General features: G+C 33.5%; 1 protein-coding gene across 2 annotated transcripts; it reads right to left on the minus strand.

Annotated features, from left to right (window-relative positions):
- Positions 1-6,313: 6,313 nt before the first annotated feature.
- LOC113777977 lies at positions 6,314-11,803 on the minus strand. 2 transcript variants are annotated; one of them, XM_027323212.1, is made up of 8 exons: positions 11,447-11,803; positions 11,214-11,305; positions 10,146-10,290; positions 8,909-9,040; positions 8,638-8,787; positions 7,076-8,494; positions 6,819-6,988; positions 6,314-6,705 (listed from the first exon to the last, which is right to left on the minus strand). In XM_027323212.1, exons 1-8 carry the CDS (start codon positions 11,579-11,581, stop codon positions 6,564-6,566), a joined length of 2,385 nt encoding a protein of 794 aa, XP_027179013.1. In that variant the 5' UTR covers positions 11,582-11,803; the 3' UTR covers positions 6,314-6,563. The 2 variants fall into 2 exon arrangements, with proteins under 2 accessions (XP_027179013.1, XP_027179012.1); XM_027323211.1 differs by having other exon boundaries at positions 6,314-6,708.
- Positions 11,804-13,911: the final 2,108 nt, after the last annotated feature.

The following is a 13,911-nucleotide window of genomic DNA, read 5'->3' on the forward strand; positions in this document are numbered from 1 at the left end:
TTTATCCTAAACAAGTAACTTCTGCTATGGCAGACCAAAAAAAAAAAGAAAAAAAAAAGGACTGTTGACCCGTGATACCCGCCTGTGTTTCCCTCCAAAATTTAGCTGCTCTAGAAGATATAAGAAAGAATGATTATCAATTTTTATTTTCTTTGTTTCAAATTTTTATCCTTTTCAATTAATTTAACCTAATGTTAAAATTTCATGCTTGGCTTAGAATTATCTGATTCTCTCTTTTTTTGGCTCAAAATTCTTTCATTAAGAACACAAAATTGAGCAACAATTTGACCTTCACATTGAGTTCTATTGGGGTTGGGAGTATGAATTTCAATGCAATCTTATCGGTTTTGGATGCTTTTGTTTTTTTTAAAGTTTTTAGGGCATTTTTCTTTTTTTTTCTTGATCTTTCGTTTTGTCATATTCCTAGTAACTTAGCCAATTATAATGTATTAACTACTAATGCACCTTTCTATTATCAAATCTCAAGATGATATAAGCATTGCGGTAGCATTTCATCATGGTGTTCGATTCTAAGTTTTAATGCATTCCTTCTTTTTCATAATGTTGCTCCCAAAACCCCTCTCTCCCTCATTAGACATGAGACTTTTGGGTAAAATTTGGGTTGATCCTTATATGAACATGTAAAATACAAGATGAAATTGGTCTACACTATTCTTTATTTTCTAAATAAATTATAAGAGGTGCAGGGCATGTGCTTGGTTTTCAACCCTCTCCTAGAGGATACCCGATGAATAGGTCCCTGCTCACATGTGAAGCGAGAGTCAAAAAAAGGCTAATATGGGGGGTATTCATCCCATGTCCACCCCTAACTTTTGCGACAAAACGTATTGACCAAGTTAATGAAAATAAATAAACTTTATGAGACAAATTATAAGTAGATTCAAGGTCAAGACAAAATGCAGCACTTTATGAGTTAGAATAAAACTCAGTTTCTGATATGTACGTAATCACTTAAATATATTAATTAACTACTAAATGTGCAGAGAACGGAAAATTTACGTAAGTTGTAATGATTCATTGGATTCTGCACATTCGACAAGTAGAACACCTAATATGATTTTGATAGTCTTGTTTCTTGCTAGATAAATATACGAAGCTAATTATGACTAAGTACTGTGATAATGACTTTGTTGTATCTTCCTCCCCTTAAGATTTGATATTTATCTTTATGTGGCGCTTATCATTTTTCATTTAGCTAAACTGACCTTTCTAGTCGAGCTAGTGTGAAAATGATGGCATTACAAGTGATCTCAAAAGACAATAGAATACACTACAGAACTTCTTCATCTTCCTCCACCTTAAAACCAATTTTTTTTAAGATGATATTGATAACAATGATAAACAAAATAATCTCACATCAATATTCAAGACCCTCTGGACTAATTGATAAAAGATTATGAGTTTCTACACTCAATTAGTCTTAGCTGCCAGTAGATTTTGTGATGGGAGTTCATGTTGTTCATCATGGTATTAGGGTCACCCTTGGACATCTGCCAAACCTACATAACTCAGACACTTCCCTTGGGTCTTGGTTTCATATAGTTTCTACCGTGCCAATGCTCTGATTCACTCACTTTATATATGTTTGGATATGCCATCATTTAGTTAAAGATCCCCTAGACTAGCTAATAATGATCTCTACCTTAGTTTGTGAGAGAGGATGTTGAACAAACCAATCTTACGTTGGTTGGTCAAGATCTTCTCAACTAAATAGGGCGTCTTTACTCACTGCTTATTAGTTTTGAGATGGAACTTCAAGTTCTTTATTAATATTCTTTTGAAAAAAAAAACTACCTTGAAATGATGAGCATGAATCTCTATCTTTTTATTGAAATGAAAAATGATAGCTTAAAGAAATAAAACAAAGTACAAAGAAACAATAATCGATAGCAAGTTAAATGATTCACATGAATATATAATTGTGCATATTTTTGTGCCATCCAGAAAGTTTTTTGTCCCCTCGTTTCCCTCATTGTTTTTTAAATCCCATCCTTTCCCTATTAAGAAAAAAATATTTTAAAAAAAGTTTTTTGGACTACATAAGATGGGCTTCAAACACAATAAAGCAAGTGAAGACGATTAGTGATTCCAGTTATGTTTAGCTTAATCTTTGGTTGTTTTCCTTCATCTCATACTGCTATCCTTTGCTTGTAACTATGTTCTCCTATAACAATGCAACTTGTGGAGGAATTTTATACCGATCGGAGTGTTGGAGCATTCTATTTCATATTATCAATCTTTTTTTTTTTTTTTTTTGCTGTTTACATTAAGTTGAGTTACAAAAATGTTTTACCAAAAGTTGGGAGGTTTCTTGTGGGTTTAACTTCCAAATTAAGGCCAACATAGTTATAATGGTTAAGAACTGTTTTTCTCCATTTTATGTAAGTTTCATCAGTTGCATTTAGGGGATTTTAGTCATTTAAGATAACAATTGGACTTTTTTTTATTAATTATACATTTTTGTTTTTATTTCAAAAGGAAACTTCAAACCTTACATAGGCGAAGAGAAAGGGGTTGAGAGTAAAACCAGGATCCTTACACTGACATGACTAACGTGAACCAAATTAAATCTCGTTAAATAATATACCACTTGCAAATGCAATCATAATTGGTGAAGGGCTTGACTTTAATTACTAGACCCATTTTTAATGACCAAAACTGATTCTCATCAAGTGAGCCAATTCATTCCACGATGATGGGCCTGATTGCCGCATTGGATCATGGCACGTTTTCCCAGACGTGTTCTTCCGTTGGCCAAGGAATAGTTTGGCCTTTTGATATAGTTCACGACCACGAAGTTTGGATAGAATATTATTTGAAATAATTATTATAGTATTTTTGTGATGTGATATATGTGAAATAAAAAAGTGATTGAAAATATAAACAGGTGGATTGGCAAATATATTTATGATACAAACGAAATATTATTTAGGAAAATTTGATATCCAAACAAAGCCAAATGCTATTTTATGATTTATGACAGTTGCTGTTGCAAGTTAACGGGAGGGTTTTTACCTTTCTATCATCTTCAGAATTAGTGTATGGCATGGGGTGCTCTTTTGTCTTAATTTATTTCAATTATGCAAAAATGATTCATGCATAATTATATTAATGTATGAAATGTTATGATGACATTGAGTGGCACATTTTTTTATGCATGGAAAAATGGTGATAAATCCTAGTAAAATGAGATAGTCGATAAAAGTCTTAGGGTCTGTTTGATAATATAAAAAAGTGTTGAATCTGAATTTTTTCAGACATTCAGATGTTTTGAGTGTTTGATAAATGAAAATCTAATTGCTGAACTTGTTAAGCAGTGCTGAACCTGTGTGTATTTTTTTCAGCACAAGAATCCTAACTGAATGCTTAATTCTGATAAGAATCAATAGAATTATTTCAACTATCTTATCTTATCTACCAAATCTACCATTGTTTGTTAATTATGTTCAAAATTCTTATTTAATTAAACAACCTAATATTCTTTATCTAACGATTTTTAGTTTCTCTTTTCTCCCTTTTTAATGACTTTCACATCTTTTCCATACTTCTCATATAATATATTTCATCTTTTATATTAATTTGATTTAAAAATAAATATTGTCATTTTCATACCTAGAATTTTTGGCTAATTAAATGTATTTGTGAGAATAAGATTTCACGAATATGGCATGCCATGTCTTGAACCCATCCTACAACCCCTAAGTTTAGGGCGTGACAATACATTGCCAACTTAAATGTATTTTGTTGCTTTCCTCTCCCGAGAAAATTTAAAAAAAAAAAATCTTTGTTTTTACCTTATACAGTCTAATTTTTTCTCTTTTTTCTTTTTAATTCTGGCTAACTTGCTTTGTGTAAGTGTCGTATTCCTCTCTCCCAATTTCACAAAGCCGCTGCTGCATCTTTTTTCTTTTTGGCGCCTTTTAGTGGCCAAAATTTTTCTTTTCTGTTACTTTCACCATGTTATCCCCCGGGTATGTTTGGGATTACTTTTTCGCAATTTACTACCTTTTAGTCTGGATGCAGTATGGATGATCTCCATTAATTGTTATAATTATATTGGGTTTTTTTAATTATCTCTCTTTTTTTTTTTGGGCCTTTGAAGAATTCGGCTTTGGTTCTTATTTGTTGTTTCCTTGCATTTGGTGATTGTCAAAGTTGATAAATAATGATATCAATGTGAATTATAGTTCACCTACAAAAGTGACTGAAAATCATAACGTGTCTAAGCGATAGATTCAAACATGAAAATTTTTAAAATCAAGGAGGTAGGTTATCATTTAATTTGTATCAGTTGTATTACATGATTAGAATAGGATTTTCCTATTAATTATACTTCTCATATTATTCAATAGGTCATACATTGTATGTATGAACTATGATGAGATAGTGGAAGCGTGAAAAGCGAAGAGGTTACACGAACAGTTTCCATATGAGAGTCTACACAAATGAAATTTAGGTATGAATAAAATATTCATAGAAATGTGAGGTTTGAGAAAACTCACAACAATTAGTAAAACTTACCAAGTTTGATATAATAATTGATAAAAGACTGATTACAAAAGTCCCAGAAAAGTTTTTTTTTTTTTTTTTTTTTATAGGCTACGAAAGTCCTACTCAAAATGGAAAACAAATACCACTAAAAATCCTAAACGTATGTATTTGGCTGCGATAATGTCTAGCGTTTGACATAGGGTTGCACATCATCTGGTCCATGATTCCTAAATTTCATATTTGTCCCATGCTAGTAATAATAATAAAACTCCAATAGAAATAAATAAAAATAATAATACAACTATTAATAATATACCATGACTACTCTCGTTATTCAGCCATAATTAACTTTTGGATTGCCCTATTGATATAGAACGATGGATTGAAGAATTAGGCCCCTTGTTCTATATCAAAATAAGCCTATTTTTTTTATGTTTTATTTGTAAGTAAATATATTCATCCCTTTTAAATATATTAGCCCTAATTACTGTAGCATATAATTTATTTCCCATGGCACGGAATCATGGAAGACTGGTTTTAACTGGACAATTGGGATTTTACATTGGTTCTTCAGAATTGAATTTGCTGTTGGAATCTTTATCAAGTACTTCTTTATTGTTGCCATTTTGCAGAGAAATTCATCACTTAATTTGGTTGTCTCATAGTTACATTTTGAAATCATATTCTTTTCAAATATCACTTCAGTTTGAAGTTGTTGGCATAGCAACTTCTTCTCATTTTTTTCATATTTACTTTTTGCTTATTTTTTGAAATAGAGAGATATTTATTCGACGTTATATATCCAATCTTAGAACTTATTCATTTTTCTATTAGAAGTTACTTACATCTCCCTTTGTGCTTTTTTGCAATGGATAATTATTAATGTTTGCTATATTTTGCTTCTTAATGGACAAATCGCTGGAGATTCATTTTTATTATTTTAATAAATTAGGCTAGTATCATTCTCCAGTGTACGGAGTTTGCCATTTAAAAGAAATTTCTTTTTGAAATTCATTTTTATTATTCTTTTGAAAGGTTTAATAGTGGGACTTTTGGCAAGTTAACAGATCCACGACTTTGTGTTCAGACAATTATGTCGTGATCCTGGCTAAATTGACTCAGATCATGATGGGTTTGTACAACTGGCCCAGGATTTTAGGAATTCTTAAGCAACCCCTTAAACTAATTAAAACTTTTCTTTCGTATCCTCATAAAATTAGACTTTGCCCCCCAAAGATTTTAGAAATCCTTGTATATCCTTAGACATGTCCAGATTTTTCACTAACATCCTTGAAAACATTAAACTTTGCCCTAGGAGCATTCTAACAAAAATGTCGGAATTAATGCCCTATTAAGCATGTACTTATTTACCTGTCTTACCCTGCTCCCCAGTATCAACGTTTGATTCCGCCAGTGGTTTGGATTATTATATACTTAGATCAAGAACAATTAGTGGAAAAATCATTTACTAAGTACAAACTTAGTCCACCACCGAAGATAATTGTTGATTATAAGCCACCTGACTACAGCAACCGAATTCTTTGACCGAAATCCATGCACCGTGTATGAAGAAGCAAACAGAGAAGACTTTGGCTGATAATAATAATGTAACTCAGAAGATCATCGTCCTTTGTGTTTGTCCAAAGGAATCCACAGCTACAAGCATCCCACAATAGCAAGAAGTCCACATATTCATTAATGACAATGCAGTTCTAGAGTCATCAAGTTTGAGGGGCTTATTATGCTTCGTTATACTCATTTTGTGCAACCAAAAAAAAAAAAATTTTTACAGGCTGCTGTATACATGGACGGAGAGAAGTTTAGAAGACAGCTAAATGCAAAGTTATACGGGAAAAGTGCTACTAATTCCGCTTCCAAGCTCATTGAAATCGGTATTTACCTATCTTCAATGTAACAGATGATGTCCAAATCTAAGACCCTGTGAAGAAGACCTAGCTATAACTCATTTTTCCATGCATAAGCACAAGGCTTGAGAAGTGGAATGTAGCAAGTATCTATTAAAGTAAGATCAATTCTCGTGGAACCGATCTCTAATTACCGAATTTGAGCTTTTCAGCAGGATAAGTGCCATTTGATCTACTGAATTTTGCATTTAGTGAAGCGTGCTTTGCACCACCAAATTGCCGAGTCTTCAGTGGCTTTTCTGGTTTGTTAGCCTGCTCTTTGCCTCTTCTACTGTCAAGTCAAATACCACATCCACAAGAATGAGCAAACTGGACGTTGAAAAGAAAGACCAATGTACATCCAAACCATATGCTATAGCTAATATGTATGGCAACACGGACCTGATGTGTAGTATGAGAAACAACACTCCAGCAAGGGTTGTGCCTTTAACAAATGTTTTAAGCAGCGACCCTCTAAGGAACCTGTGCTCTTTTAAACCACCTCCTGCATCCTCCTTCCCATCCAAAACATTTGCTGCACAAATGTCAAGGTTGCTCTGATTTCTTCCATCCTGTACAACATCATTCATTAATGCAAAGATGATAGGAGATTCAAGAGAACCACGGCACGAAGATCTACAAAAAGAACTAGTACTCACCTCATTTCCATCTCCAGAGAGATGTTGATTAGTCTTGTTATCTCCACTAGAAGCCTGATGTCCCGCTCCATTAACATCCTGTGAATTCTTGGAAGAGGAGCTTGCCATTGACTTACATTCATTTGCGAGAGAAGCAAAATCATGATTGCAAAGTGAATCCTTCTGTAAATGCTGTGATTCTTGACAAGTAATATCTCTGACGATTACATCTTCATATTGCATGCTGCAAACGTGTATTTCATTCCCCTTCATTGGACATCTGCAACATGAAACCTTTGCTTCCCGAAAATTGTTATGATGTAGAGTCTCTAGAGGACTTTGATCCTTCCCCTGTTCCAAATAAGGATCTAACTCACACATACCCATCACTGCCTTCTCCAAATCTCCACTACTAATATCCTCCTCGTCATCTTCTGCAGAAGCCAAGCCTGCACAGCTTGCAGGATGCATGCTTCCCAGATATATTTGAGAATGACCACATACTTCAGATTTTTCTGACTCCCTGGCACTTGGTTGTCCATTCTCCTTACAAGTTGAAAGGGAAGCAGTGCAAAAGCCTTCATTTTCAAGTACCATCTTTGACTGTGATTCTTTAATATCAGTGCCTGAACGGTCGGACAGGATATCATATGGAGGTGAGTCCTGTGTTTGACCTTCCATATGAAAACCTTTGCCTTGGTCGTCAGTTTCATTTCCAAGAAACTCAATGGAGTTGTGTTCCACAATTGAAGAATCCCCGTAATTATATTGGTCATCGAATTCCAGGTTAAGCACCCTACCTAAAACGGAGGTCATGCTTGCCATAGATGCCACTTCCACATCTTCCATATCATCTGAATATCTGTGAGAAAACCCATTCTGAGAAACCTTCTGTTTTGAGCCTAATCCATGAGAATCCATACTCATAAAGAAATTACAAATATTGTCTTCTCCATCAAAGAAAATGGGACTATTGCCATCATTTCTAAGGACAACTGAATCTGAAAATGCTAAATAATCTGCAATAAAGTCCCTCTCTGCTACATTTTCACCCAATGAATCCAATATATTAGAAGCATCTTTCCCCAGAGCATAGTCGATATCAGCTAGATCTGAAGCATTATTATTATAGGTAAGTCGTAAGTCATTACTCGCATGCAAGTTGTCAGCCTGATAACCATTTCTATAATTGTACGAAGAACAATGAATTCCAAGACCATTTCTCATGTCTGATCTCGATGCAGCTTGCCTTGCAGTGTAAGGTCTGACTGCTGAAAAAGCACCTGGTGAGTCTTCTTTACAAGAGTTTAGGGTGGCAGGATGATCAAACTTGTCTGTGAATAAGCTATATGATTCCCTTCCACAATAAGCGCTTTCTGCCTCATCAGACTCTTCAGAACAAGAATCATAGTGTCCACTATAAGATGGAATTAATGTTTTCTACAGAAGATAAAAAATATTTCTAGTCAAAAATTAAAAGCTTGTTGAGATTTGTGGACGTCAAACAAAATATTCTTTTTTTCTTTTTACTTGGTAAACAAATTCCAGTCATTTCAATGGTAGTTGTTCGCCTATTGGCTTACCTGCTGCCTTTTGGATCTTGTTCCTTTATAGGAATGGCAACTAGAAGAACTTGAAATGCTACACTGTGATGATTCTAAGCTTCTCCGGATGCATCCTACCATATCTGTTGGCATGACAACCGTATAGGTGACCAAATCAAAGTCCGGGACCTATAAAGACATAACTACAGTTATTTCATTTTCTATTGCAGAAATTTAACAACCACATGCGCTCTTTTAGAAAAGATATCAAGTGCAATATGAAAGAGGACTATATGCGCCGATTTCTTACATTTAATTGCTTAGATCTGGCTTTTTTCGATAGTGCTCGTATGCAGATGCAGACTTTCCGAATATCTCTTTTCTCAACAACATCCGATGGGGAAAAGAGATCAATACCATTCAATCCCAAGATTTTGCAAACCTAAAAAAGTAAGTGAAACAAAAAAAACCAAGTAAGATACAGAAAGGCAGTAGAGAAATCAACTTTTGATTATAACACAAGGTGACAAATTTATGGTACAGAGATGATGCTTTAGCATGAACCAACACTTCCAGCATTTCAAAATTATTGGTTAATATAGGGAGACATAATTTTTGTTTTTACTCTTCCAAATAGGTTATTAACCTGACTACACAACAAGCAATGCTTCATTTGCAGCCACAAGCAAAGGAAGGATCACAATAATCAAAGATGAAATACTTGGGCAATTATCTTAGAAGCATTACACCATGGACACATTAGTGCAAGCGAAAAGCTGAGGGAACTGAATGGGGTTGCATGAGAGGTGAAACATAATTTGGACATTTCAATCTCTCCAACAACTAAATGTTAACTCCATCCCAGCCTTCCACTCACAATATCTAGTTGAAAACAACTTCCTTGTCAAGACGGATGGATTGCATTATCCACAGTAGTTAACATCCAATCTTTCTGTGCTAAAAGCATTTGAAATTGCCTCTCAACTTACTTGAGATTTACAATTTTGAATAGACACTTCTTGTATGATACTAATTAGCAGAGAATGAATTACCATTGTCTTTATGATGCTCATTACGATATATCCACCAGAATTACTATTTAAAAAAAAAAGTTTGTAGTCCTAGATTCAATCAAGCAAATAAGCCCAGAAGTTTAGTTGAATAAATAAATGTCAGATAGTTGGTCTTTTGATTTTCTTTTTTTTTTTTTTTAGTGTAAGTGGGAGGGCTCATACCTCAGACCTCTCACTTACACTCCTTCTCCCCAAACCAAACAACCCATTCCTCCCCCCAGTCTTTTGATTTAGATACACCAAACCGGTATTTCTTGCTACAACTCATCCAATTGCAACAAACACCAAGTTAAATTCTATTTCAGGTTAAGAATCTTACGGGCTTATTTTTGTTAAGTTCTAAAAAATGTAAAAGAATTTGGGTTGACATAATTTGTGTCAACTTAACCAGCTAATTATGCTATAAGTAAATAATACTTGCGGACCATGTGTAGAAATCATTGCATAGAAACATGCACATGAAGCTAGCTTTACCTTAAGAAACGAGTCAACGTTAGAGTAAGGCTTGTATCTCCCACTGCTCTTCCTCGAACCAAGAGGGCTTTGATAAGCTTTTATTTGTCTAAGCTCCACAGACTTCTCCAACAACATATTCCACACCATTTTAGAGACTTCAAAGCTAACAATTCAACCAAACGTTAAAGCAATTGATAGCTAGTAATTAAACTTTATTGAATTTACAAATTGCAATCTTTGGCATAAAGTCTGGCACTATCAGATGATAAACATGTACTATTAACACGTCTTCTTTAAGACTACTCTGAAAAACAGTCAAAGAAATTTCATTAGAAAACATAATTTTGCAGTTTGATTAGTCTAATCCAGAAGCAGTTCAACTTTCCTCATCTTTTGAAACAAGTTTTCAGATATATAAACTGGTGAAACTTGTGTCCATGAGTATCAAGAAAGGATAAAATAAAGCTTCAGACAGGAATTTGAAGACCAACGTTTCTTTTTTGCCCAAAACATCAATACAAAGGACACCTAACTTAAAACTATCCTTGAAAACGAAGCCATACGTAGAACAAACAATGCAACAGCTTGACACTTGAAAGTATATGGCTCTTAAGTCACACTCACACTCGAGGGACCAAATTGCACTGCAAAAACTAGTCCATAACTTAATTGTTAAAATTGGTAGTCCACCTTTTTTTTTATGGAACTCCATTTGATTCATGTTCTTTTGCAAAATTACAAACAAGATGGAGTGCCATTAAAAATAATTGGAGTACCATTTAACAATGCCCAAGCCAGTATACCATGTAAGTTAAGTTCTTGGATGGTAACAATCAAAGTTTCTAAAAATATCGAAAAACTCGTACAAGGTAACTCAAAAGTTTTCAAAAAATTGACATATCTATTGACACCAAAACAATTACTCCATTATCAAACTAAATCATGACTACCAGATAATTTATCTAGGCCTCACAAAATTTCTCTGTTTTTTTATTTCTTTCTTCTTCTTATTTTACTTCTTGAAATCTAATGAAAAACAAAAAGCTCTGAAGCTATAGACAAAATAACAAAAAGGGAAGAACTTACAGCAGCTCCCCATCGGCAAGCAAATCGGAAATATTCATCCCTTCATCCAATCTTATCTTCAACACCTCTCCTAACCATATCCTCGTTTGTGTCTGGAATGTGTTAAAAATCACGATTATGATCTCATTAATCAAAAAAATTCTCATTTCTTGGAAATCAATCTGGCAAATACAAGTAGATTAATCTAAATAATCTTAAATATTAATCACACACTACAAAAAAATTAAACGTACCTGCAAGAAGACATCGTCAAGCTCGCGGAAGCAGGACTCGGCGGAAGAGGGAGAAGAATCAGCGGTACTGACCACCGTGGCGACTGAGCTGCTGTAGCTGCTGTAGCTGCTGCTGCTGCGGCGCCGGCCGCCCATTTATTAATTTCCCGCCTAAAAACCAGGAATTTCGAGAGAAAATGGTGGACTGAATATACTGCTTAGGACTTGTGAATTCGCTTTTTCTTTCTTTTTTCGTTGAACAATGAAAATGAACATTCAGCTGATAAGTCTCTGCTGCTAAATTGGCATTAACAGTAGAGTGTTAGTGGGCAATACAAATGGACAATGGTTCTTGAATAGCGTAATACAAGACCGAAAGACGAACAAAATTATTTAATACTCAAATTAAATTTGGATAAGGAAGAGTTGACGCAAATTTGGTTTGTTAGCTAAGGTTAAATAGTACTCCCTCCGTCCCATTTTGATAGTCCTGTATTCCTTTTTCATTTGTCCCAAATTATAGTCCACTTTTCAATTAAAGAATATAGTTGTATTTTAATTTTTCTAAAATACCCTTATTCAATATAAGTAGTTGTTACTATAAACTTACCTCATTTAATGAGAGTTGATTCTTTTTTACCATTAATTCAAGTTCCCATAAAGTTGTACCATATTTAATATAAGAGTATTTTAAGAAAATAGCAATCTAAATTTACTTTTCCAACAAAATTAACTACTTTTTCTTAAACAGTGTGAAAAAGAAACCGGATTATCAAAATGGGACGAAGGAAATAATTTAGATTAGATAAACTTTTAAATACGACTCAAATTCACCTTGATTAGTATATAAGTAAATTTTATACTATATAAAAAGTTCAAATTATTCAAACTCAATTCTCAACCAGATAAAAAAACCGGTTTGAGCTTGACTTGGGAAGTAAATAAGTCAACAAAGTTTCAAATTTCTCAAAATAATTAAATAATCTTGAACACTAAAGTATTCAGCTTATTTAAGCTCATTTACACCCTCATTGATAGATAAATTATTTGTATAATTTTGTAACAGAATGTAATTATCTTTTTGAGACCTTATTGAATGTCACACCTCCGTTGTATAAGTTCTTTTCCTTTTTCCTGCGGAAATTCTAGGGAAAAGTGAAATGAGTATGAAGAGTAAATACTATTCGTGGCAAATCCTACACCAAGATGAACACTAAAAAGTAATGGGAAGTACAGGGTGGAAAAAATTATTAAACATGAGCTTTATTGGTTTATAAATGTATTTGTATTCTACGAGGATAATTCTACTATTACCTTTGATAGAAAGAATATCTGATATATCTCTATTGGAGGAATACCTATAATCTAAAGTTTTGGTGCACTATTTGCTTAAAAAGTACTCTATCTTACGTACGCATTTTGGTAAATTTCGTTCTGCGTTGCTTTATTATACAAAGGGTTTGTCTAATTGGTATCTATGGAGCACTCGTTAAAATATATTTTTAGTATCGGTTGGACACTCAGAGAGGAAATTAAACATCCCTATTATACCCTTTATACACTTCATATGATTTCCAGAGAGAAAATTTTAAAAATTTAAAAATTCAAAGGCAAATGATCAATTTCTTAATCTACATTGAGAAGCAATCATGGAAAGAATATACTTCTAGTTGGTCAAACATCATTTTTCACATGCAAAGTTGATCATGAAAATTAAATTTTTACTATTCAAAATAATTAAGGTCTTTTTTAATGCAATACTTCCTAGTACATCTAACTACGTCCAATTTACTATTTGAATGTACAAACTCACATTCAGTACACCCCGTCCTCTACATTTAAATACTTTTTTCAAGTTAATTTCGCTTTTGTTAAAAAAATTCACACGTGAGACCAATTACAAAACCCAATTAACTATTATATTTTGATATTGGTAATTTATTTCAATTGAGAGTCCGATGACAAAATAGATAAGAACAAGAGATATGGATATGGATGATTGTCAACCGTCCAAAAGGTTTATGGCCTAAAATTTATCAATAAGGCAAAAATTCAAAATATGATAACAAAAAAATATAACGTCTAACTTTGACTCAACTAAGATGTATAAATCCACGTGAACACTAATTGAATATAAACTTTTTCTATAAAAATGCTCAAGCAATTAATCATAAATTATAACCTGTTTAAAAACTCTTACACCTTACAAAAACGACTAAACTAACCATTGTTATTGTGACAGACTACCGTTCTACTAGGAGGCATGAACGCGCTTCGCGCGATAGAAATGTAAAATGCCCGGCCTAGTTTTGAACTAATCAAAATAATAATTTATGTAAAAAAATATATTTTTAAGTATATGTATTCTACAAGTCTGAAGTTTTTGTCAGGATCAAGCGCTTACCATTACACCAAAAGCTATAGCAGTTAGCGAAGGCGCAACTTTATTTCCTTAACCACAATGGCAGCGCAAAGCACCGTACCAC

Source organism: Coffea eugenioides, chromosome 7, assembly GCF_003713205.1.
Source record: "Coffea eugenioides isolate CCC68of chromosome 7, Ceug_1.0, whole genome shotgun sequence".
NCBI lineage: Eukaryota > Viridiplantae > Streptophyta > Magnoliopsida > Gentianales > Rubiaceae > Coffea > Coffea eugenioides.

What these genes read in the sequence shown, in the direction of transcription:
- LOC113777977 (XM_027323211.1), bottom strand. Translation starts at nt 11,581, where the DNA reads ATGGGCGGCCGGCGCCGCAGCAGCAGCAGCTACAGCAGCTACAGCAGC. An exon ending in CCAGATCTAAGCAATTAAAT is followed by an intron (nt 8,788 to 8,908) that starts GTAAGAAATCGG and finishes ATGTCTTTATAG; the next exon opens with GTCCCGGACTTTGATTTGGT. An exon ending in TTTCTCATACTACACATCAG is followed by an intron (nt 6,709 to 6,818) that starts GTCCGTGTTGCC and finishes TTGACTTGACAG; the next exon opens with TAGAAGAGGCAAAGAGCAGG.